The 27,381-nt window shown below is 44.5% G+C and overlaps 1 protein-coding gene across 18 annotated transcripts in view; it reads right to left on the bottom strand.

Annotated features, from left to right (window-relative positions):
* The window catches only part of PTPRK (protein tyrosine phosphatase receptor type K), a 1,571,968-nt gene that overhangs the window by 1,373,234 nt on the left and 171,353 nt on the right, over nt 1–27,381 (bottom strand). For 16 of the 18 annotated variants that reach the window (XM_069607477.1, XM_069607481.1, XM_069607480.1 and 13 more), the window contains exon 2: nt 15,044–15,073. The exons of 1 other annotated variant lie outside the window; for it this stretch is intronic. In XM_069607477.1, the coding sequence (XP_069463578.1) occupies nt 15,044–15,073 (30 nt within the window). The remainder of the gene's footprint in view (nt 1–15,043; nt 15,074–27,381) is intronic. One more of the 18 variants, XM_069607479.1, reaches the window with a different exon arrangement.

Here is a 27,381-nt window from a genome sequence, read left to right as displayed (position 1 = left end):
GCAGGTGGAGAGTGGAAGGGCCCAGGACCGAGGTCGCAGACAGTGGACCAGTTGTAGCAGGGGAGAGGGAGAGAGAAAGCAGAAGCAAAGAGGAAGGTTTTGAGGTGCTTCCGTAAAAGGAGATGGTTCTCCTCAAGATAGTGCGCGGTACAAAACAATATGCCACATAGAACGAACAAGTACAACTTAACCCGTCTTTAAAGCTACTGTATAGTAATTAAATTGCGGCATAAACTCATCTAAAGAGTTACTTACATTATATTTGCATTTTCCATTGTGTCTGTGCGTAGGGCAGCCCCGAAATACCACTCCTTCTATGCCGACGTTATTTCTTCTAATGAACGAACATTAAATGGCTATCGTTTCTGAAATTTTATTCATTATCGTTTCTTACGTTATTGCACCACACCCCCAAAAAGAAGTCTTTCGGGATGGTCCCGGCCTGTCAAGGTCAAATAACAATAGAACCTTATACTGAGTCGTGGGCCATTCCGGCACCCGAGCAAAAAATCAAAGCAGCTGACCTTCACTTTGAACGAGCACACATTCCTAGTTAGCTACATTCAGTGTAAGGCCATCTCACAGGACTTGAAATTTACACTCCATCTTTGCATTTTGTCTGCGTGCTTTGCAGCCCCAGAGAACCATAAATACGGAGATATTCTATATTTTTTGAAAAATGATTTATATTACTGTTTGGTTTAATTTAATGCGCAAATCAACAAGGTTGGATAGACACATTGCATGTACACTGAGCAATCACTTATTTACACAATCCATAGCTACACATATTCAATGGGCCTGCGACATGAGGAGACTCGAGAGCAAAGTCACAGGTGACACCCGGGTGGTTCGCACTACTGCACGGTGAAGGGAGGGGCAAGGGTGGAGAGACACATTGCATGCACACTGAGCAATCACTTTTATTTACACATTACATAGCTACACATATTCAATGGGCCTGCGACATGAGGAGACTCGAGAGAACAGACAATCAAATTACAATCATTTAAACCGTGATGTGTATTTCTCAATGAGCTCTTCTTTAGGTGGACATGGAACAGAGGCAATGTTGGGTGGCAATGCAGTTGTCCCCTGCACAGGTTCGTTCACAACTCCATGTATGTGCCTATGTAGGACATCAACAATAAATCTCTCAATAAAGTCATATTGCATATCCTCAAACACTGGTTTGATAACCCATTGTTTACTTCTTTTTGTGAAGGCCTTATTGTAGCGAAGCGTCCCTAAAGTTCCGGTCGTCCTACTTTGTTGACGGCCAACATTATGGTTATGTGCCAAGACCGCTAGAAGAGTCAGATTTATCATGCCCTCCATGCCAAAATGCAATCGTTTTGGCCTGTACTTTAGGCACATATTGTGGGACACCTCCAAATCTCCTGTGTGGCAGAATTCCGTGAGTCCCCTCAAATCTCTTGTTATAGTTTTATCAAATACAATCTTTTCAATGGCTTTGTGAGTGGGTGATGAAGGAATCAACCACTTCTTCCGTGCCTCCTCTGTGGACAAATGGCCATGTTCACAATTGTGGAAATGTTGGTTTGTGGTCCAGCGGTGAACGTTGCTACAGTGTAACATTACTGACCGCCATTTTTCCAGTAGAATTTCCAACGACCCTCCACATGTTTTTGAGCTCCACCAAAGATGGTTGCTGATTGACTTGGACCACTGTGAAATACCTTTCATATCTTTTTTTTTACCTGCAGCCGACATTTTTTATTGATTGTTTTTGCAAGATGCCAAACGTCAAATTGGTGATTTATATTTTTGTACTCTTCTCTCATTGTCTTGGCAATTGAAACGTGTCTGTCCGTGGCTATCAGGTCGATCACCATTCCCTGCGATTGTAGTTCTTGCAATGATGCTACAAAGCCAACTTTCTCCATGGCCACTGAGGATGTACTTTGTGACACCTGCACGACCACCGAACTCACAATTTTCTTACTTTCCATGTCCTGAAAGTGGTAGGTGCAGTACTTGGCTGAAAATCCTGGGCTGTCGCACTGTCCATCACTGGCTAGCCTGAACCGTTTGCCCGCGAATGTACTATCAATAGACATTTTTTCCATTCTCCAAGCTTCGCTAATGGCTGGAAATAGATAATCGGTTTGGTATTTGTAGAACTGAGTTTTCGCAATGAAATGGATTCCCACAAACTGAAAGAAAGACTAACTTTTTAAAACTTGAACCACTAAAAAGTGCAGCCGCTGCACAAAGTAGATTGCCTGCCCCAGCATGGGTTGTGCAGACCATGAGAAAGGATGATATTTTGTACAGGTGGCATGTATTTTAAAGTTAGTGCCTCGAATTGCACGAGTCACATTAATCAATGGCTCCCCACATACTTCCCCACCAACCGAATGCCCACATTTCATCCGAATAATAATATCAACCAAACAACTATCGAATACAATGAATTTGGCCTCTTTCCTTATACTGTCACTTTGCATCCCAGCTGGTTCGGCCTGTAACGTTGAGGACATGTCACTCACATGAAAGGTAGAATCTCTGATATCGTCTTCCGCTATGTTCAGTGATATTGATGGTGTTTCATTGTCGTCCACTTCATTCTCTTCCATTGCAACATCTGTTCCTTCTCCGGCGATGGGTGAATAAAACAATTTCTTCAACTTTCTCGCGGTCTTAGTTTTTGCGGGTGTGGATTCTGTGAATTGATCTCCGACTGCATCCGAACTACCAGGAGGACATTCACTATCAATGGCTGGATGTGGTATAGCTCCGTTGTCAATCACTTCATATTCTTCCCATTGGCACGATGCATCTCCAGTCTCAAGTCCCTGCCAAAAGGTTTGACAAGCAACATCTCTCGTTCGCTTCACTGTCTGTGTAGATCTAGTTCGTACACCCACTCGCAACTAGAGGACAGATTGGAAAAGGGATGTTCAGTTTAAACACAACTTACAGTATTGAACTATTAACAGTGAAAAACAACATAATATAGTGACCAGGACACTAACCTTCTTTTGCTTTCTTTTCTTTGAAACTTTCTTGCCTCGAACTTCAACATCGGGACGCTGTTGCTCCGACTCGTGTGTGCATGTCTCCACTTCCTCTTGCGCTGCAACGACTATATTTTCATGATAAGCACATCCATCACGCACTGACGCTCCATCGACTCCCTGAAACATAGAACTTTCATTAGTATGTATAATAATATTGAAAACACAAAATGTACTTGGGGACCAATACCCACGTACATCTCAATAGCAAAACACGAATGAACGCTTTGTGTAGAACATTCAAACGACAATTATTCACGCATAGTTGATCTAGTTAGATGGAACTGTCAAGATCCATACCTCGGGCTCCTCATAGACTTCCATTGATATTATTGAAGATGATGCTTCAGTAACTCCCTGAAACACAGTAATTGCATTAGTATGGTTTTCTATTTTGTTAAAAAGAACATAAACTTTGTGCAGGCGTCAACGGCTCATCTAAATAGACCTGCACAAATGATCAGTTGTCTAAAATAAATAATGGATATCTAAATATGATTCGATTTGCTCGATCGTTGGAAGTGTCACCACCCAGAGATCTGCATCAACTACTAGGGGTGATGTTCTTGTAGAAGAAGCTCCGTCATCTCCCTGAAACATAGTACTTGCGTTAATAAAGAAGGCAGTATAGCGGATGTAATCACGTCATATGATTTTGCTTGATCGAACTGTCAGTATCCATACCTCGAAATGCATAAGAACATCAAGGGACAATGTAACTGGTGCACACTTCTGCAAGCTGTTGCGCCGACCCGTAACTGCATGCTCCCCCTTCTTCTTGGACTAATGCTCCATCGACTCCCTGAAACATAGGACTTTCATTAGTAATGAACACAATATTGAAAAAAGAAGGCACATAGGAGGGCGACGACAGAAGGACATATCAATGGCTAAAAACGAAAGAAACATTGTGTGTAACAATCACGCTACAAGAATGCAAGATCTGATGATCTCCATCGATGGAACTGTCCGGAAACGTACCTCGAGCATCTGAGTGACATCAACGGTTGTCGTCAATGCGTTGGACTCCTCAGCATCTCCCTGAAAGACAGTACTTGCATTATTTTGGATAACAATAATTATAACTGAAAACAAAGACTAGAGGACGAGTACAAGGGTGTACCATTAGGTAAAATAATCACACGATAAATTAAAACTATTGATTTACATGCCTAAAACAAGTCAGTGGCAGAATAGCTAAGTAAGATTACCCGATAGGCGCTTGAAGTGGCTGATGACTGCAATAACGACACGGATGGAGAATCTTCCGGCTTCATATTGAGTGGATACATAAATGGGGAAATTATTGTTAGCTAATGCTACACACTACCGCAAGGCCGAGAGATAAATACGTAAACTTGACTCACCAGTGGAGGGATGTGGACGAATAGAGTGGGAATAGCGGTTGAGAGCAATTTTCGCTTCGCTCGCGGTGTGTTCTTCTTTATTAGCAATGATGTGGAGTACATGTCTGAGCTAAAGTGCCTCCTGCAGATGCGGTATCGATCACCCCTCTTGTCCGCAAAGACTTCTAGGACTCTACTTTCAAGCTCAGACGGTGGATATCCGCAATATCGGACCCATTCTCTTATCTGATCTATTGTCTTAGGGAAAACATGCATTATAGTACCTTCAGATTTACTATGAGTCTTCGAAGGGCAACCGCCAATGGAACAGGCAGGCATTGTGGAAAGTTCTGAAAAGTAAAGATCAACAATTCTCTATGAATACCAATGTGTTAAAAAATTAAATGACACATAAAAGGTCCAATGCAAGGTTCGTTTTGGTTCTTGGAACTATACACGTTATTCACATGCGGATAAGTATTTGAATAACTTTAAAAAAATAGAAAAATAATTTGACTAAACTCAGAACATGTGACTAGTTCCTTGCATGTACTGTCTTGAATGAAAAGAAATTGGACGCAAAATGATTATGGTACATGGCCTTACATTGACGAACAAACAGTTAGATGCAGGGATCAGAGTAGTTTCTTGTCGTAGAACAGGGAGCAGTTCACAGGTTGCAAACTGACGAGTTTCCTCGAAGTGGTCACGGAAGTTCACAGAGACGAAGAGCAGATAACCAGCACCTTCACGGGTTGACTAGCAAAGCGTAAAGAAGTTCTCATTAGAAATATGAAGTGGGTTATAAAGAATTCGAAACAGGGGTGTGTTTGTGAATGAATGACGTGTATATGTCGTGGCATTATGCGGTTTGCAGGGGGGCGTCCAGCGTGAGGGGGGATGCTTGGCAGGAGACACGGGGTCTGGAGGTAGACATGGGAACAACCCATGCTCTATAGACCACTTTGAAGTGTACATGCTATTTGGCACCTCTTGGCCTTTATCGCTCCCTGACAGCTCCACTTGCCAGCACAAGTACCCCGGTGCGAACTGCCTTTGATAGGGCGGGGGGGTGGATTGGGGCGGTAGTCGTGCAGACAAGACTCGTTTGCCGCAGGGCCTCGCCAAGGAGAGGCCATCTAACTGCATGTAAGAGGCAGGCTGCAGGATCTAGTACATGGAAGGCAGGGGGGTGAGTTTATAAATACCTCAGCCTCCCAGGAGAATATATGGGTGCAGTTCACCCTGGAGACCCTGGATGCCTAGGCAGTTCGTCAGCAGCAGGCTGGCCTGTGGTGGCAAGGCGGCACGGGCCAGAGGGGGTCATCTCTGTACCCGGTGCCCAAAAGGATGATTTATTATGATCAACCATATTGATTATTTACCTATAACCATGTTTTGTATCAATAAAATCCAACGGCCTTTTATTGCCAACGCTTGAACAAAGTGGTGTGGTAAGTATTTTTGGGGGAGGAGGCAAGGCCGGGAGGCTTGATGCCAACCCGCAAAATAACATATGTATGTCTGCTGCATATGGGTTCAACGGTTATGTGGATTGAAGGTGGGCGGCCAGCGTGAGGGAGGATGCTGGCCGGAGACATGTGGTGTGACAAGACAAGGCACAGGAAGACTATTCAATGGAGACACACTAGATTCATTTAAAAAATCAAAACAACCATTGTTAAAATATATGTTGGGTTTTATTTTAGATCTTATTTTCAATTGAACATAAATAATAAACATTACACATTGTAAAGTTCCGGTTGCAGCACATCCAGGGAAAATCCGCGGTATTGTCCACTGCCGCTGGGGAAATGTTGTCTAATGGCAAGTACCGCACAGGCAGGTATTACTCTCCGAACGCGGTGTCCGAGCCTCCCGTGAAGCCACCAAGTGAAGCAACGATAGGCCACCAGCCTGTACCACCTGTGAAAAAGAAAGATGCAATGGAACCAATTTACATGCGTTCGAATGATATGTAGATGTAATTTTATATGTGGGAGACGACCATGAAATAGTAGTGGCATCACTGACATCACAACCAGAGTATACTTACTCGTTACTCGGATTACGTGGACGAACAGTGCCGCGAAGTTCGTGCATAAGCACCATCATCATCCTCAACACGGTCCGTGAGAGGCAGGCTTCCCTGAACTCTGGCAGCTCGGTGATGCATTGCGGACTTGGCTCGCCTTCCGAAATGTAGGCCAAGCACCCGGAATGTTCACGGCAGCAGCAGTTCTCCTCCTCAGTTGGCATTAGCTTGCACCGATTGCACGTGCACCAGGTGGAGACGCCGTCCATGCGACATGGTCCAGGCTCTTCATCAGTTGACTGGTCCTCCCAACTGCCGTCCGAATCCCCATCGTTTTCGCGTGCTTGCCTTTCCAGTAGTTCCTCCTCGGTGTACTCGGGCTCGTACATATACGGCATTATTGTAGCCATTGTGTGGTAAAGAAAGTAAAATAATTTACAGAGATGGTACAGGTGTTCACAAGGCCTAGAAGCGGCGAAGGTAGCTGACCAGAGCACAGAAACGAGTCACAGAATACTCAAAGTAACACAGAGAGAGTAATGGAATCGAAAATCTGCTGCTGTGTGTTGTGAAACGGTGCGTTTATACTTATTGAGGAAACAGGCGTCCTGCCATTTCCATGGCGACACGTCATTAGCTGAGGCGCAGCGATTGTTGACACGAAACGTGCTTTGGCGTTGGGAAATGGGCGGTACGCGTCTGCTGATGTCAGGCTCAGGGGCGGGGGATTTGATTTAGTGCCGCAAAAGCAGGTGAGCCAGGTCGTTGGGGGGGAAATGATAGGATTATCAGAAAATGGCGGCTGATTTCGAGTGCGTTAATGGACGAAAAGTCGGGTAAGGTCCATAGGAAAGTTTTCTACGATCTACCGATTTATGCTTAAAAACACATGGCCGAACCGTAGGGACAATAAAAAAAAAAGTCCCGGAACTATCCTTTAAAATGTCATTTGAGGGACGCCAAGATGGCCACCAGTGAGTAAGAACGTGTGGTCCTTGTCTCCGTTCCGGGTCGAAGAAGCAAGCCTGCCTACAAGGTTTTGAGGCAGGCTGGCTTCGATGCAAGACCCCGTAAGAGGTTGAAACCACAAGAGAACTGCCGGGGGATTCGGCCGCCCCTTCCCTTAATGTGAAGGGAAAGTAACAGCGGCCGTGGAGAATGGGGCATCAGCCTACATGAATGTCCGGTTTAGGAAGGAGAGAGATGGTGAGGCCTTTGATGGAAAGAGGAAGCAGGCAGCTGTTGTGAGCATTGCAAGCCCCCGACCCCCATCTTGGGTGTAGGAAAAGCGTTGGCGGATCAGGAGAGTGGTGGGGAAAGCTTTGGCGTGTGAAGCAAGCAGGGTGGAGCCCGTCTGCAGAGCCAGTGAAGGAGGTGCACGCCGGTGCTGAGAGACTGAGGGAGGAAGAGTAAGAAGGTGTTCCTTCCCCAGCCTCGTAGGCAGTTTTGCAGGGACGCTTTGAACTCAGCAGCACAGGATAAACTGCAGATAGTATTCCACTAAGGCTAGCGCTCGTGATTGCATGAAAGGCACAATAGCAGAGACTGAACTTAATGCAAATTGAAGGCACATCCCTCAGACTGTTGCCGCGCAGCTAATGGTTGTAAGAGGTTGGCAGGGATAAGGAGAAAGGGGCAGTATGGCTACATTGGGACTGATAAATTGCTGATACACCATGAAATGGGTGAAAATACTAGGAAAAATGCCCCCATGTTGGTGACAGGGCAATCCGGAAAATAAATGCTCGAATTGGTGGTATTCCTAAGAGGAAACTGAGACCAGAGATAAGTGAATAAGGTGGGGCTCAAAGGTAGGGATTGGAGAAGGCTCCTAGGTGCACAGAGACAAATATAGCACTAAGTAAACAGGCAAAACTGTAAGAACTTGAGAAGTAAAACATTGTCTCTCACCCTGGATGAGGAGACACCGTTAGGCTGAGGGGTGGAGGAAAGCATATTGTCAGCAAGTTGGTGACACATCCCTGATGCCAAGACCCAACAAAAGTGGCAATACGGCCAAAATAAGACAACCCCCAGCGGAACAGGAAGGCAAAATAGCGAGGTGCTGGAAACAGAGTGGGTAGGCAAACACAAGGGCTAAGAAGAAAGTAGACAATAAGAAAGGGGATACCCTGGAGATTGGAGAAATGTCTTTCAGTAAGAAGGACTTAAAAGAATGTCTTTGTGAAATGGAAGGAAGGATTACAAATAGCTCAACAGTTTACCTCATTGAGGGAAGACCAAAGAAATTCAATGACGGAAGTCAAAGGGGAAATGAAAAAGCTGGGTGGAAGAGTGAATGTAACGGAGCAAGGCCTAGCAGAGATATTGGATGAAGTGCGCCAAAATAGTGAACTGTTAGAACAATTGGCCAGAGCCTCACATAACTTCGAGAGACAAGCAGAGGACTTTGAGAACCGCTCAAGGTGGTCAAATATTAGAGTGAAAGGCTTAAGCGAGTCAGTTCTAGACACGGATTTAAAGGGTACGGTCCAACTATGCTTTGGAAATGTAATAACAGAAGTACCGCCGGAGGACACTGGAATTGACCGTATCGATAGAGTGGGCACAAGGAGGAGAGAACCAGGGGCAAGGCCTAGAGACGTTCTTGTTGCTCTAACCTCATACGGAATGAAAGAACATTTTGCGTGCATTAAGACCGGAGGGGAGCATCACAGTGAATGTGACAAAAGTTCAGCTGTATCAAGGTTTGGCAACTTTGCAGAAGAGAAGAGATATGGGACAGGTCACATACGCTTTAACCTCAAACAGATTTCATATAAATGGACATTTCCGTTTGGACTGCTCTTCACCTTGGAAGGAGTACAATATTGTATAACATCATGTGCTGAAGGGTTGGCGCTGTTAAACCTGGAGGAAGGAGGACAGGGAGAGACTATCGAGGCTTGCCTCCCAGCGAGGAATGAGATGATGGAATGGTCCAAGGTGCAAGGGAAGAAAGGAGGGAGAGGGGCAAAATTGAAAGGCCAGAGGGCATTTGGGGGAGCGCGAGGGCAAGGGGGCAGTGAGATGGGGAAGAGGCATTTTAGGAGAAAAAGGACATGTTTGCATAAAAATGGGAAAATGAGAGACATAAGGGGACGGGATAACTGGGAAGCCAGTAGGGGCATACTGGGAGATGTTTTGGAATCGGAGGAAGTGTTCGGATGCTGCCAAACGGGAGTGACCTCAGGTAATGTACTAGGTCTTAGCCTTGGGGTTTGTATACCAAGGGTATCATAGGATCTTTGGTCTGGTCCCGAGAGGGATTGTTTGGGGGTTATGTTTGGGGAGGTTGGGTGGGAAGGGGTCAGCGGGTGGGAGGGCAGAGGAAGTGAGGAGATGGCTACGATTACTAAAACTAAGGAACACATTCAACAGGACAGAGGTTGTTTATTTAATGTCTCGCTTTCAAGGTCACATCCTATAATGTTAGGGGGTTGAATTCAGGAAGCATTGTTGGAAAAGGTGGATTTTATGTTGCAGGAGACACATATTAAGAAGGTGGAGAAAGCCGGGGTCAAGATACGGTAATTCTCACAAATGTATCAATCTAATGCAACAGGGAAGACCCTAGGGTTTATGATACGATTCAGACACACTCAGACTGATGTGAAGAGGTCCCTGGTGGATAAGGCGGGGAGATTTTTTTTTTCTTGTACAGTTGTAATATAAACACATTACCCTGGCAACGGTATATGGCCCCTAATACGGGACAGGTGGGGTTATTAAGGGAGGTGATCACTAAATAAGAGGACTTTGCAATGGGGGAAATGATATTTGTGGGAGATTTTAATTTGGCATGGGACCCTACGGTAGATGTAAGTGGGGGCGCACGGAAAGGAATGATGCTCCCCACACGGGCGCTAAGGGAAAATATGGGATGGGTGGCATTGTGCATTGTATGGCTATTTAAGAGAGGAGAGTACACATGCTTCTCACACATACCGATCCCCGTCCATGATCTATTATTTTTGGGTCACACCTAGTTTAGTGGGGGAGGTTAGGCAGAGGAACTTAGGATCCATCTCACTGTCGGATTATGCCCCTCTCAGTGAGTTTTAAGGATGTGTGGCTGCAAACTGGGATGTGGACACGGACATTTCCAGCAGAACTAATGAACAATGCAGTTGTGGTAGAAGGGATAAAAGGATAAGATAGAAAAGTATTTCTGCTAATAGTAATCAAATGGTCTCGCCTGAAGGGACCTGGAACGCCTTTAAGGCAGTAATGCAGTAGGCACTAATAACAATACGTGCCCAAAGGGACAAACAGAGGGCAAAAATGGAGGGGGACCTGGAAGAGCAATTGCAAGAGACTCCACAGGCTATAGCGAAACATAGGATGAGGGCCCTAGGTAAAAGGCTGAAGGAATTACATGGCCAGCCAGAACCATTATAGACTAAAAGGGCAGATAGATCTTTATTGATGACTAAACAAAGGTATTATATATGGGTCAATAAGGCAGATAAACTGTTAGCTCTCTAACAACTGAATCAGTGGCTATAAAAGGAAACCTTCACCCAATTTTACGAAACATTGCATGCATCAAATCACCCCGATCCGTGGGAAATACAACAGTATTTTTTAATGTATTTTTGCCAATGATAACGGTAGGGGAGCAGAATGAATTGGAAGGGGACATTAAGGAGAAGGAGGTAGAGATTGCAATAAGAGCATTGCCATTGATTAAAGCGCCGGGACGGACGGGTTCACTGCAGTTTTTTTTATAAAAAATATGCAAAACTGTCCAAGACTGGCAGAATTGTTTAATATGATAGTGACAAAGGGGGCGGGGGGTAACACTGACTGTGGCAGAGGCGAAAGTGGTGGTGTTTGGGAAACCTGGTAAAGATCCGACGAAATGCGGGTCATTCACCTATTGCATTAATGAATATTGATGCAAAATTATACACTGGTATTTTAGCAGGAAGACTCGCACAGCCCCTTCTGGGTTTAATAAATGCTGATCAATCGGGTTTTATCATAGGTCGACAGACCTATGATATTAGGAGGGTGATTAATTTACCAGAAAAGGTTAATGCTAAACAAATTCCTTTGGTGTTTGTAACACTGGATGCCGAAAAGGAGTGGAATGGACCTTTTTGTTTACTGCCATGGAACAGATGGGAATGGGGACTAAATTTATGCAGATGGTACAAGCGAATGATGAGACTCCTACGATACGTTTGGCAATTAATAAACAAGTTTGCCGTGATATAGAAATAGGAAGCGGTACTCGACAGGGATGCCCATGGTCGCTGCTCCTCTATGTAATATATCTGGAACCGTTCCTGCATAAAATTAGAATGAGGTCGACGACACAGGGCATTCCTCTGGCAGGTGAGGATCATAAGGCTGTCTCTTTTGCAGACTATCTGTTGATCACAATGATTGATCCCCAACAGTCAATATCAGCACTACTAGAGGAATTGAAGGACAGACAGGGTTTCAGGCCTGAAGGTCAACATGGGGAAGTCAGAGCTTTAAGATTTGGGTCTTTCTATGCAGAAGGGGACCTTGCCCACCCATTCTCCGTTCTCTATGGCAGACACATTCATCAAGTACCAGTTCACAGCTGTATGATCAGAATTACCTGCAATTATTACAGAAAGTGAAGAGGATTTAGGGAAATGGACCGCACTCCGTATTTTGTGGTTGGGAAGAGTAGCTTCCATTAAGATGCTGTCCTTCCGAGATTGCTATATAAAATGTCAGGCTCTTGCAATAATGGTCCGGGACTCCTTTTTTAAAGCTTTGAAAAAAAAAAAATAGTCTTGAGATTCCTATGGTGCAACAGAGCCCCTAAAATTGCATTACGAACCCTAATGGCACCTAGATAAGGAGGGGGGCTGGGCTTACCGAACTTTGTGAAATACTATGAAGCAGCACACCTACGGGTAATGAGGGAATGGTTTCTGGGAAATATCACAAAACCCTGGATAAGGATGTAAAGGGCGGTGGCAGGATGTCCATTGGAAGTGGTTCTCTGGCTATACAGATGTGACAGACCCTCAAATGCGCAGGATAGCCAGGTATTAGCAGTGGCATGCGATATATGGGACCGACTGCTAGGAAAGGGAAGCTTGTCCACGCATCCATCTCCGTTCACTCCCTTATTCGGGAATGCGCAATTTGGTCCTCGGATGGTACAAAAAGCCTTTAGACAAGGGCGGACAGTGGGTTGCATAAAAATGTGAGATATGATGCAAGGGGAAATATTCGTTCATTTGAGGAATGTAAACAGTCAATGAGTCTCTCGGAAAAAGATAGGTTGGAATAATGTCAGCTAAGACATTGGATCGTGGTATCTGGGGTAACATAGCAGCAGGGAGAGAACTTGCAGGTTTTGAAAAATGTATAATCAGATATACGGGAAATAGAAATATGGTGTCTAAGCTATATGGGATTCCGATGGAAAGGCAACAGACCTGGGGCTATATGCATAAATGGGAGAAAATTGTAGATGTAGAATTACCCAGAGATCATTGCAAGTATTTATGTGCAAACATTTCCAAATTGACAGTCGATTCAGGTCAGGGAAATGTGGTATAAGATCATGGACCAATGGCACTATACCCCGGAAAAGCTGCATATAATGGTCCCACTACCAACTGAACAATGTTGGCGGGATTGTGGTATGAAGGGGGACTGGACACGTATGGTGGGAATGCCCAAATTTGAGGAATTATTGGGTAGATGTTACGAATCATATAAATACTCATTCTGACAAACATGAACCTGACGCCTTAGGAATGGATGTGTGGATTGTTTGATCCGAAGATACACTTATCCACTAAAATACACAGTAAAGCTTTTATGTTAATGTTGATAGCGGCATGGTTGGTGATAGCAAGCGCGTGGAAACAGGTGACCAGCAACGGTTAGGGATTGTTTAAATTGTGTGAGTTTATGGCAAAGGAATGGATGACATGTTTTGTAGGGACAATATGTAAAATTTCAACAGGAATGGGCATGGATCTTGGACTTTTTAAAAGACTTTGTACAACAATGGTGTCCGCATAATCTGACAATATTGAACATTATGTGAATAAGACAAAATTACCTTAATTTTTGTAGGGGAAGAAAGAGATCACAACTCTGCCTGGGGGATGAGGTGGGGTGAAAACATGGGTAAGAAGCAGGGCAGGGGTAATGTTATAATTGAAAATGCTAATAACTTTTTTTATTAATGTCGTTTTTGTGCGTGTTTCAGACCACACAAAAACAATGTGCACTGCAAAAAAATATATAAAACCATCAAAGGTACAGCAGAAAAAGTGGAAAATCGCCCAACAGGCAGAATGGAATTATTGGCGATTTTCACCAATTCTGTTTTGCCTGCAGTGTCCCTGAAAGTGTAACCCAAGAGTGGATATATTCAAAGAGGGCACAGCATCCTCCTTGCGAGTACAACTTGTTCCTCCACCATTCTCCCCAATTACCACAGGTTACCATCAGAGCACCATTGTGGAAACTTTGCTCAGCAGGGCAGGGCTCACAGAACTTCCGCTTGACTAAGACGACAGATCAGCCTTTTAAATCCTTGGCTGACACAGCAATATTAGTTGAACCCAACTAACTAGAGCCTAATAATTGGCAAAGGCGGGGGGAATCCTATTAAAACGGGACAAACTGGTGACCAACCCTGCAGAAAACAGAAATGTCATGGAAAGACCAGTCCAAGTATTTATTACACTGGAACCCAAATCAAGATACCTATAGAGAGCTCAAAATCCAATCATGAGCTCCCAGCCTGTACAAGAGATGGCTGGCGAGCATCAAAGAAGGTGGAAACTGATCCAGGAGAACCCCCATAAGTAGGCCTTTTCAATAAGCCGATATCAGAAAGGGGTTGCATTAAGACCTGGGATTTACAAGGCACACTGGCCAGAGGGTGGTAATATCTAAGCCTGAAAATCCCTAAGCAAGAGGAAATACGTGCTTGCTGGTAGGAAGTTATTAGGGCATTATATCCCTAGGACTGAAACTGGTAAGCAATAGTCAATTTGTTACAGGTGGGAAATATCAGTATTTCACTACTTAGGCCCCTATGAGACAACACTGGCCTGTACGGACAAAGTTCTCCTTGGAAATCCCCCATTAGTGGTTTAACCTTTACCTTACAGGAGTTCACTCCCACCCGACCCAACAAACTCAACAGAAGTTCTGAACTTGGTCTCCTTTGTGTTCAGTTGATCCTATACCAGTCTTCCAGAGTGGTCACCATCTGGCATGCAAACGTTCAACCAAAAAAAAAAGGCAACAAAAAAACAATGCACCTAATAATGGGAACAACAGCAAATTAGACAAAAGATGAGGCATAGATTAGAAAAAGCAGGAATCCAATAGTACCCTTTAAAAAAATAGAATACAAGTCTACCGGGGAGTATCAAAGGAATTCTTGTTGGTCTTCAACTGGTGGCTGCAAATGACGAGCATGCCTCAATTGGAAAAATCCACAAAAAGAAATTTCAACAGCCTGCTCAAGTTTTGCTTAGAGGCAATGCTGTCTATTCCATCTGCTTGTGTACCCATGACAAGGTGCAGAAAAGAAATTTACTCAAATGAATACCGTACCACAAATACGCACAAGTATTAAAGAGAGGTTTGAAGCTTACCTTCTCTCATTATATGAAAAATATGTCCTGCTGGCAGAGGTTTAGCGTCCAGGAAGAAAAGAAAATAAAGTGTTGGTTGGATTGCATACATACATGTATTTGAACATCGCCTGCAGGCCCCAGATCCAACCCGTGTGACAAATAACTTGCACAATAAAAACCTACATTGTTAGTCTTCCGATTTGCAGTTTTACGCATTGTTTACAATTCATTTGCACCCATTAGTGAAAACCTAGACCACAGAAGGTAGTTCAAGAATACTTAGACCCGTAACTCTTAATCCTTTCATGAGCCTGTCCAAACCAAACGCCACTGAACCATAGTAAACTCGAAAGCAGAATCGGAACTGCAAACATATATGCTTAACCAATTAAAGTCTTTAACCAGTGCTCCACAGCACGTGCACTGGGTAAACGTATATGGTTGAAGCAGTGACATCTAGCGAGTAGCCAGGGGGGTTGGGTGGGGGCACAGCCTCCTTTCATAGCCTCTCGCCCCCACTGTACCATGTCTGGCAGAGAACAGCAGCAGGGCTGGAACTGGACACGAGTTGGTATTACATGTATGGACTGATGAGTGATATTCATATAGGCAGCGACATGTGTCTGGATTGTTGTGTTACTTACAACAGTGATTTCCAGGGTACAGCTGGAGCCCACCGTTGTCTAAATTGAGTCAATTCTTTTGAATACATTTCGATTTTTGATACAAACACTGCCTGCTCATTTGTAAATATGATCTGATGAGAAACGCTACTTCGCTTGATTCAAGTACTTGTTAAACAATACATTTACAGACAACCCAAAATGGTCCTTTAACACCAGCCTTAACCATGGCCACTGTCTCTCGTCCTCGTTTTACCTTCACTTTCTGCTACCTAAAGGTTGTTTCAGAGCTCATTTTTCATTTTTCCACCGCTGGTTTGATGTATGTAGGAAGGCTCTGCTAGGCTCTACAAAATGTCACCAAGAAGTACCTTAAATTGCAAATCTAACATCACTTTCAACATACTGTGTTAGAAGAACAGTTTACAGCTTTAACATTGAACAAGGTTGAGGTAAGAACACACCAAACCCAACTTGATCAAAAGCCCCAACTATCTTAAGTAATTCATGGTAATAGCTTGTCCTTTGGCAGGAAACAGACTCGATAGCAGTGAAACTGCAAGCAAAGATCTGCTGAGAAGGTTGGTGGGGTTAGAGGCATGTAGATTGAGAGAGATGAAGAGAGCCTGTTCAAGAGACCGCTTTAATTTATTCATTGATTGACTGCTGCATTTGCAGGGCACTAATTTCAGTAATTACGGTAGGAAGTCCATTAAAATGCTATTGCTTAAGTAACAGTCAGTGAGCCTAATGACTAACTGAAAAAAGAGGGGAAAAGATTGATTGTACAAGTCAAACTCCAACGTCGGCCAAAATCGATGCACTACATTTATACGTTCACGTTGCAAGAGAGGGCAGACGAGGAAGGTGCTGCTTGGGAGTTTTGGTCAAAAAGTACGTAAGACAAGAAATGCATTTATAAATAACAAGTTTACTGAATTATAATTCAAGGCACATGACATTTCTTAGATCACCTTTTCTAAATCATAATGTTTCTTCAAAATGCCCTCCATGAAAAAACAGGCAGGGAAACTTATTTTATCGATTACTTTCTAGAAGCAAGCCAGAATGCATTAGATGGTTTCTCAGGATTTAACATTTGGGTCAGGCACTGTAAAGAAAAAGGACCCAAAAAACTCACTCAAGTAGCATAAAAATGTGTTACACATTTTGAATCTATTGCAACTTTTTTCTGGTTTATACAGAAGGTAGAATGGGGCGAAAAAGATGAGGTTTGAAGGGAATAGAACCTTCCCTATACTGGCGAAGTTTAGGTTTGAAAGGAATTGTATAAAGAGAAGGGAAAATGTAAAATGGCGATTACGCTTACACAACTGCTCAGAGAGGGATATCATCTCCAAAAATTGCTGCATCTAAGCTTTCACAGATTCAAACAGACCCTCATTATAAAACTTAACAACCTTCTCTAGTCCCCATCACTGAAATGAAATCCCTTTGCTACAAAAAAAGTAAAAAGGCTGCTTGTCAAAATGTCACAATATAAGTAAGTAAACTGACCCATCACTAACTAATCTGGAAAGACAACAGATCAAAAAACATTCTAATCTGATGCTTTTCTCAGTGTTACTCCACACACGGGATTTCAGTGGAGGCTGGTTTCTGAGTCCCCCCCACCCCACCCCGCCCCGGCCACTGGTGCATAGTTTATGAAGACACTTCAGTAGGCTCTCTTAACAACCTTAGTCTCCTATAGTTGTCATAAACAAGTTTCTTTCAATAATGCCTCTACTAGGTACCCATGTTTATTCAGTCCTTGGGGTTACCAGAAGTTGTCGTTTAGGTCCTGGAGAGGCAACTTCCAAGAATGCTGATTTCTAAGGTTTCCTGGTCACTCTGGGTCTTCAACCTCAGGAAGGCAGTGAGCTTCTCCATCCACACTTGTGTTAGTTTCACTTAAGCTATGGTTGTCTCTCGCCCCTGCGGTTCTTTGGTTACCCCCCCAAACCTCTGATTTAGTTCTTGCAGGTTGTAGGTTTCTCTTGCTTTGTCCTATGGCAGGCCACATGTCTTGACCCTTCAGCTCGTCGATGACCTTTAGCAGGCTATGGGTCTTCTCGAACCTGGTGGTTCCTTGAGGCTATGGTCATCAGCGGCCCATCTGGTTTGTCAGTCGTGGAAAATTAGCATCTCTCGCTTTTCAGTTCCTCGTTTGGTACCTCTTGGGTTCTGGGCTCCTCTAGCCCTGGCAGATTCTTGATTGGCCCCTCACGGGTTATGGGCGTGTCTTGCCCCTGCTATTCCTGTGTGGGAATTGGGGACCTCGGAATCTCCAGACACAGTTGACCTTCATTGGCTGTGAGGGCGGTACTCCCCACCTCAGACTTCCATGGTCATAAGGGACTCTGTCTTAATCTGAGCATCGGCGTCCTCCCACCGCAGCGCAGTTCTTGGCCGGGACGCCTCCCTTTCACAGCTACGCTTAGCAGATGTTCTCCTCTTTGGCTATGTGGCTGATTTAAGTTCCTCAGTGGATTGGGAGAACAACCCGTTAGGTCCGGGTGTTCAGTGAAAGGCAGCACCATATCAAGGTCAGAAACCCTGCCTCTCACCTTAAAGGCACCCTGTACATAATGGTCCTCCTTAGTGCCTGTATATCTTACAAACATGTCTGAATGTAAGGAGTGGTTGCTGTCATTAGGTCATTCCCAGTCTGCAGAGGGGGAGATAGTGGACATGGGGGTTCGGGGGTCCAACCCTAGTGGGAACTCCGTTTACCCAGTCTCCCAGGGTTGGTGTTCTTTCTCCTTCCCCAACTGGGGGGCAGCAGATATTTTTTCCAACATATTTTTATTGGTTTTAGTTCATACAAAAATATAATGGTTATGCGTTAGCCAATCTTTTCAGATTCCAACCTCTGAGATTGTATGCTGAATGTTTAATGTAAACTCCCAGAGGAAGTGCACGAAATAGAAAAACCTTAAGAACCCACCCCATCTGCCTAACTTTTCCACAATTATCACAGGGTAGCAGAGTAGGTTTGATTTGTCCACCCCCCTCAGCAATATTCTTTCACTTATTCAAATTGGCTAGAATATTAGAATCCAAACAATTGCATGGCCCTGTGATGAATTCAGAGAATGTGTCCCCTCTGCCCAAAGGGGAGCCACCGCCTTTGGGACTAGGGAGGTGAACCCGTTAAGCTGAGCACCATCAAAGTCAAAAGGGACAGGGCAGGCAGGATCAAACTGCGGGTAACCCACCCTTAGAGGACAAGAAATACCTAAAAAGTGATACAAGTTATACTCCCTTGTCTCAAGATCCAAATATCTTTGTTTGCTATACGAGTTCAATTGTATTTGAAACTTCCTGTACAAATAGCGGTTATGGTTTCTAACCCTTTGTGAACACCATCCTTGCCCTGAATGGTAGAATAGTGGATGGTCCCATCCCCCGGCAGAGTAGGGGATTAAGAGCCAAACAAAACGTGAAAAAGGGGGAGCGCCGCAGAGTTTGAGGAGCAGAAAACCTCCACCTGGGAGGTGTGGCCAGAGCACATGCCAAACTTGGCGGACCGAGCATTGGCCCAGGACTCGGAAGTGCTTGGTCGAGAAGGGGGCCCAGTACAAGATGCCGAGCAAAACACAGACAATGGGAGAAGTGACAGGCCAAAGTCCTGCTGGAAGAGAGGGTCGACTACCCAAGCTACAAAGCGCTGTTGAGGCAGAAGCTATGCCGGTCCAGTCCAGCTCACCCGCTCTCCCAAGTATACAGTGGCTCCAGGGAACCAGAAGGAGGGTGGCGGTCTGAAACCAGCCAGCATTATTTTGTTAGACAGAGCACGTTTTCCTTTTTTTTTTTATACATCATCCTGGCAGGCACCCTTTTAACCAACCTTCCTTTATAGAGTAAGACAGATAGATTAGGTCTTGTGTGTTCTAATAAAGGAACATTTCATGCACATGCCACCTTACCTGTCCCCCCCCCACTTATTTTGATCTAATACAGCTCTTAGTCTTTTCAGGCAAATTAGGTTATATTGCCTTGTGAAGGGTTGCCACGTCTTTGGCAAAAGCTTTTGGGGTATCCTGTATCTTGGATGTTCACCTTTCCATTGCCATCATCGGCCAGATCTGGTTTAGCTAGGTCTCTTGACTGGGGCGCCTCCTTTCGCCAATGTGTTAGTTTAGACACCAAAAGTAATGATGTAATTAGTCTACTACCTGGTGTCTCCATGTGGTAGATCTGGTCTACTGGGATCCTCAACAATATGACCTCAGTTCCCAGGGGAGTGTTCAGTCTGGTTCCTTGTTCACAAACTGGATTACAAAGGACATCAGCAAAGGCATCCGGACAAGGCAGGAGCCCAACTGTACCTTAAATCACAGGATTATTACAGCAACAACCTGGTATGAGGTCTGCTTGAGGCCCAGCTCCTTATTTCCCTGGCAGAGCCTTTGTTTCACAGTAAGACAGCCGCCACCATGGGAGACCAGCCTCAACGGGACCTGTAGGTCTGATGCCAAGCCCTGCCTTTAGGCCTGCATCATTGGCAAGCCCTAACGTTACTTCTGGCATCCCCACCTAGCCAGGAGGCAATACCAGCAAAGGACACCAGCAAAGGCATGTGAACAAGGCAGGACCCTGTCTGTGCACAGCCATGCCGCCAGTCCGAAGACAACTCTCTCTCCTTTGCAAGGACGCCCTGCAGACGATTCCCCCTTTCCTGCACACACCCGATCCCGAGCTGTAGTCCACTTCACCTGTGGCAGATTTCACAACTTTGAAAGGGAAGAGGTTCACCTCCTTCGAGCCCTGCAACCCCTTCATTGCTCTGAATCCCTGCCCTTCCCATGGCACTGCATCCATTAAGTGAGCCCTACTTGCCAAGTAGGCAAGTCTCAAACACATTTATTCTTCCTAACAGTGCCATGCAGCCTTGCGCTGACATCTTGCCAGTACACGACTGCATCTGACTATGACCCATTAGCCTTGCGCTGCTCCTGCTTTGCATTATGTCCCCAACCTACTTAATTCGGACTGCACAGCTTTGTTATGCTAATTTTTCATATCTGCATCCTACCAATATTCCCAGTTGCATTCTTCAAAATGTACCTCCTGATTAGACTTCTTTGACATTGCTAGACGGATGTGGCCCCAGCACCCCTGGCGCAGCCTTTCCAGTTGACTCACGTTACTAAATGTAATATTCTAATGCTACTCCCGATAGGACCTCCTTGCCCTTGCTACTCCAGCGTGGCCCCAGTTCCTCTGGCGTGGCCTTTCCAGCTGGCTCATGTTACCCAATTGCAATTTTCAAAATTTAACTCCTGATTTGACTTAATTGACATCACTACTCCGACGTGGCCCCAGTACCCCGGGTGTGGCCTTGAATTTGAATACTGTAACTGCTCAACATTTTACTGAGACTCACCTGAGTCTTGATCTATTCTGTGCACACACACTTATGCTCCTTTCACACTCATTGGCACACCTGAAATAGCCCCCGTACCATGAGGCGCGGCTCCGTCAGATTGTGCACACACACCTTTGTGTCATGAAACACTTGTGTATAGGCGCGTTATAAATGCCATATCATATCACCTATTTTGTCTTTATGCTCACCTGAAGTAGCCCCCCATCTTACCCCCTGTATCGTTGTGGCTCTGCCACACTATGCAAACACACCTATTTTGTCTTTATGCTCACGTGAAGTAGCCCCCTGTACCACGAGGCGCGGCATTGCCAGACTCTGCACACACCCATTTTGTCTTTAGGCTCACCTGAAGTAGCATCACATACCATGATGTGCAGCTTTCTCAGATTATTCATACACACCTATTTTGTCTTTATGTTCACCTGAAGTAGCCCCCCCGTACGTAGAGGACTCTGCTTTGCCAGACTGCGCACACACCCATTTTCTCTGTGCTCACTTGAAGTAGCCGCAGTCCCATGAGGTGAGGCTCTCCAGGGCATGCTTTAACTGTCTACCATTATGCTGTAACCATTTGTACATGTTCACACTTTTACTGTACTCTGCACTTCTGTAACTAGCGCCTAGATGCCGTGGGCTTTGTGCGCCGCTATAAATCCTAAAATAAATAAAAATAAAATTACTATTTTCCAGAAATCCACTGGGGCACGACCACCAGACATGAAAAAGAGAACTCCACCACACACACACTCCAGCAGAATTTACATATCTTACCATTTGCTTCATGTAGTCTAGTTGGTACCAAATGCCATCTGTGCATAATCTTAAATGCTGTTTTGAAGCACTTGTGTATAGGCGCGTTATAAGCGGCATATATCAAGACGGTGATGTCCTAGACCATATTTCCAGGATTGCCTGGGCAAATTGTTTTTCCAAGTCTTGTTGTCAACTTGCAATATATTTGGGTTTGGTGCACTGTTCCTCCATCAGTTTATATAACCCCAAAATCAGGTCAATGGTACCATCCAAGTCCCTCAAAAATATTTCCAATGTGTTCCTCCTTCAGGCACATTAGATTGTAACCAGATAAATCAGTTGAAGGACCAGGAAGGGGGCAGACTTCATATACTGACCAGGTTCAAAAGAATAGCTTCTGCTGAACTTCATGACCAAAAAGGAAATCTCTAGTAGGAAGCACCCAAAGAATACGGTTTACAAAACATCAGGGGTTTCCCACATGGTTGCCCTACTTATTTCCAAGATGATAACAGGATTTTGAAAATAAAAAAATCCACCAAGGTGAACCTCGTGCTCTAGCGTGAATGAAGCTAGGGTTTTCTCTGAAATCTGCAAGTTTTCAGGAACCATTCACTTAAATTCACTTATTACATGTAATCCTTCTGCATGAGGAGACCTAACAATAGAGTGCACCTTCAAAGGCCTCCTGACATCCTCCTTTGTGCCCCTGCGAAGTGTCCTACAAACGGCCACAGGCTTCATGAAGGGTCTACGCAGATACAACCACATCACCCCAGCCCTCATCGAACTGCACTGGTTCCCATTTCACGCACACATCACCTTCAAGTCTTATTTTATTTTTACATTTGTAGAGCGCACTACAGCCCAAAGGCATTGAGGCGCTTTTAACAAGCAAGTGTACGTAGGCAAGAATACAAATTAGGACATGCGGTTACTTAAGTCTTGCGGCATCATCAGTCACCCAACTACCTAGCAGAGTAACTCAGCATCTCCGGCAGACATCACACCACCAGAAGTCAGGACACGTGAAGACATGAAATCCGCCGCTGCAAAAGGGAAACGCCTTCTCTGCCTACGGCCCAAGACTATGGAACCTCCTCCCCGTCAGCATCAGACTCACCCGCACGCTTCTACAATTCAGAAAATTACTCCAGGCCCACCTGTTCAAGGAATCTCTGCCTTAACACCTAGGCCATAACATCCCCCACCGTCTCGCTAGACACTGCCCAGTCCTCTCCTCCATGGCACAGCTGTAGCCCTACTCTGTGTCCCTCTGTATCCCACCCCCACTGTAGATCTTTTCTGTTACCTCTGAAAAGTGCTTTGTTATGCACCTGTATTGTTGTATACCTCTGTAAAGCAATCCATCACTTCTTGAAACCAGGTCTGCGCTCAAATATATAATAATAAAGAGCGTCATGCACTTGCTATTTGAGAGTGGAGGGAGATCTGAATACCAAATATACACAGGTATGTCTAGGACTACCAGTGTTGGGAACAGACTCGCCAGACGCCCAAGCAGCTTTGCATTCCTCCAAAAACCAAGAAGTGTAAAGAGTCGGAACCACAAGAGGAACATCCCAAGAGCCAGCTGCAAGACAAACGGCAGCAAGCTGGAGGACCCAGGTGCAGGTGAATGAAGACCTAGATAGTATGAAGCATAGCCAGCAGCTAGAGGTGCTGTGAAGATGAGGGGAAACTAAAAATGGGCCCAGTATGAAAGAAAATCCTCTACTCCCTTTGTAGAGCCTGGGGAGCTCCAATAACCCCAACACTCAGGTGCATGGCTCCAGTAGGGAAAACCACTTACAAGAATGGAGCAAGCTTCTAGGCAGACCTATTGCTTATGTGCTCAGACCTCATTAAACTACAAAATGAGACTGGGGAAGGGGAAAAAGGGGAGAAAAGGCCCGTTTTGGGTTAGGAGGAGCAGCCCCACACAAAGATGAGCAGATTTAAGTGGTGTCCCTGGTCTGTGCACGCAGACATTCACATAGGTACCTGAAATGCTTAAACTTCACAGTCCGACAAGTGCTGAGATATGACGGCCAACCTTGAAACAAGACCAAACAGATAAGAGGAATTACTTCAGTGATTGCGAATGATGCAAGCAGCCACCAACAGACTGGAGCAGGGAAGGCGTCCGGGTATTCCAGGAATGGCTTCAACAAGAAATGGCATAGTGGGAGTGGAGCAGGTAAAATAAATGGTAGTCGTGTATGCCAAGAGCAGCCACCTGGAAAGAAGTAGCGGGAGAATAAAGAAATGGCAGAAGGGGTTGTAGGATCCAGGAGTGGCCACTGAACAGAGCAGGATGGAGACCAGCGCAACAGCAACCGGAGTGAATGCGTTGCAAGGCATATGTACTTGTTCCAATACCCCCTAAACGGGCGCACATACATACAGTACGAAAGCATATTACAAGCTGCAGGGACACAGGTCCTGAATGCTTTGGGAGCAGGACAACTAACATTGGAAAGTAATTGAGTTATGACCTGCACCTCTGAAGATTCCTGGGGATTAGAGGTGTCAGTGGAAAGACCCATTTGATCTTCCTCCACAAGTTTAGGAGAGCATATCCTAATAAAATGTGGCTAAAATTTGTGATGGGAATTGATGTATGACTATGTGGCTGGCATAGGTAGGAGAAAATCTGATCCACTATTCAGAGGGTCAATTTAACGGTAATTATGCACCCTGCAGAGAGACCAACACTCCTCGTTTCCTCAAAATACACTGCCAGTGATTCTCCCCTCTTGCTTATTCAAGTTCCATTGTCCATAACTAATTGGTTTTGTTGTGGAGGGTTAAACGTCAGAGCGTTAATCTTCACAGATATAAAGCTTACTTTGAGGAAATGTGTAATGGAGCTAATTTTTGAAGGTTACTCAATACTAGCTTCTTATGCCTCAATTACAGAAACACTAACAGTATTACAAGATGTCAGTTGCAACAGAAACCTTAATAAGTGGTGGCTGTAAGGGGGCTCGCCTTTCAGAAGGCTGCACTCCTCATCGGACCCTCGGATGGACTGAAATAGTTCAACTAAGAATCCATGCACTGGACCCAATTCAGTGGTAGATGGCACAGTTGTCAGTCTCCCCATAGGATTAACAAGTTAATGAGCACCCTTGAAAATAAGAAATCACCATGTAGTAGTGAAGCATAACATTCTGGACAATTTCCTATGAAGGAAACTTTCCTCCATGTACAGTCCACATTGGTGAAAAACTGATTTTATATGATTGATATTCTTGGTCTGCCAGGGTACAGCACAAATTGGTAGACACCTGAACTGTTAATTAACTATCACAACGGGACAGACATTTTCTGGAGCTCTACAACGAATTGATTATGCAGAATCTAGAAGATCTGCTTAAAATATTCAATAGTCCAGATGTATGCCTCCAAAATCTTGAGAAAATTACCAAGTGGGTACTTTTGTGGCTGGAAACTAGTTGAGATTTAAAATATCCAGAAATGATCGGATCCCACCCCGTTTTTCTTTGGAAGTTAGAAAATAGGACTATAACCTTTGTGGTGTTTCAGACCAGCACAGTGGAGTTGCTTCTCTGAATTGCCCGAGAAAATGTTGGAGCACACATTTAACATTTTAAAAAGGAAATATTTGCAGAACTGGAGAAGCGCCTCAAATTCATGATATGACGGACTCCAGGTTCACGAGTTATGACAGTACACAGAAAAGAGGAAGAAACTGTCACTAACCAGGGATTACTGCACCTTAATGAAAATGACCCGTTTCTCAATGAAGTGGTCAAAATCTTTTATGTGGCCTGAGAAGGGGGAGCTGCAGGCTTTGAGTGACCGCTTGAGCAGTGATTATTTGAGCCGTTCATGGTTTCAGGCCTAGCAACTTGCCTTTCCTTCAATTATTTGAAAGCCTGGAAAGACAGACTGATATTTCTGCAGGAGGGGTAGAAATTGAACTGTGGCACAAAGCCATCACTACTCCAATCCTTTCAGTATTTAGTCAATGGAAATGGCGCAGTCTCCCGTCCTCTTTCGAGACAAGAAAGTTACAGGGTTGCGCAGCAGGTCAGTTTGTTAATAAATTGGAATAATCGAATTAATTTGAAAAATAACCAAAACTAATCTGTGAAATCCTGAGATCAATTCTTACTACAGTAAACAATGCAGTAGTCGCATCACTTTTCTGCACTACGCTTGCATGAATTCAGATTTTTGCTTTGTTACACACACACCAGCATATATACATTTGTTTACAGTGGGCACACATGCACCATGGATTGTAAAATGCATGAGGGTCCATGATGGAGCATTAATTTGTTAAAAACCAAATTAAAATATCTAAATCGCTAGACTTTCCTTTATTGAAAATGGGTACCTCCCTATTGCTCATTGTTCATCTCTTGGCCCTCTTCCTGTTCCCACCTGCAAGGCTAAAAACCTTGGGGTCATCATCGACTCCACACTCTCCTCCTCTCATCACATCTGACGTCCCTAAGAAGTAACACTACCAGCTGCATCTCCTCAGAGGTATTCTTCCTTTCCTCTACTTCCCCCAGAAGCTCACTGTCTCCAGAGCTCTGGTTCTCTCTAGGCTGGACAATTGCAACAGCCTCTTTCTAAATCTGCCTGCTTCTACTCTCTGCCCTCTGCATTCTGCATTCTGCTGTGCTCCGGTTGTTCCAATAGTGGTAGGGTCAGGATAGCTTTGTCCCTTTGGCGTGCCAGGAATTCTCCTGTAAACACATTCCCAAAACTACACCGCTTGGCAGAGGAGGAACGTGAGTGTAGTTCCTACGAATTGTTCAAACTAAAAATTGACCTTTGCACAATTGACCGAATTCTGAAGAGATATATATGTGCAAAGGTAATTCGGGCCCCTGAAATTCAGGCATTCGAACAATTTGGGTAATACCGTTCCTGGCAGCTGTTGGCGTCAAGCTAACCAGGTTCCCATTGGCTAAAACTTGATGCTAAATAGCTCCTGGCAATTTCGACCCATGTTTGACTACGTAAGATCAACAGGTCTCAATCTCAACACCAGTCTGAGCCAAAAAAAAAATGAACAAGATGAAACAGGGGATTCTATTACATGGGAGGAAAAAGGTTTCCTTTATGGGCATCTCACACTGGACACAGTTAATATTAGTGCATATGACCTGTGTAATTCAATTGATCGTGTCCTAGTGCATTAGTACAAAATTGAATAAAAGGCATATAAACATACTAATTTTACAGATGGGGACTGGGACTCTAGCAATTGAAGTACACAAGTGAAGAGCAGCAATCCTAACTGTATGTCCAAAACGAGATACCCATATGCGAAAACATTTTCCTCCCATGTAATATTTTCAATAAGTGTACATGGTTAAAAGGTACACATTCCTGAGAGTTAAGCATCAGGACTAACTATAAAAACCAATCCCAGATTAAATATGCCAAGTGAATATATGATCTCTGCCACACCCTGTGTCCATTTATCAGGATTAGCTTATTAAACAGTGTTTTACTGCACATATACCTTTTCTAAAATGCATATGACTATGCCTCAACGGTGTCAACACAAAATGTACTTTCAGATCTTACTCACAGAA

This window comes from Ambystoma mexicanum, chromosome 4q (assembly GCF_040938575.1).
Source record: "Ambystoma mexicanum isolate Mex_15411 chromosome 4q, UKY_AmexF1_1, whole genome shotgun sequence".
Taxonomy (NCBI): domain Eukaryota; kingdom Metazoa; phylum Chordata; class Amphibia; order Caudata; family Ambystomatidae; genus Ambystoma; species Ambystoma mexicanum.
The sequence above is the reverse complement of the archived record's forward strand: the minus strand, read 5'-3'. Positions and strand labels throughout refer to the sequence as shown.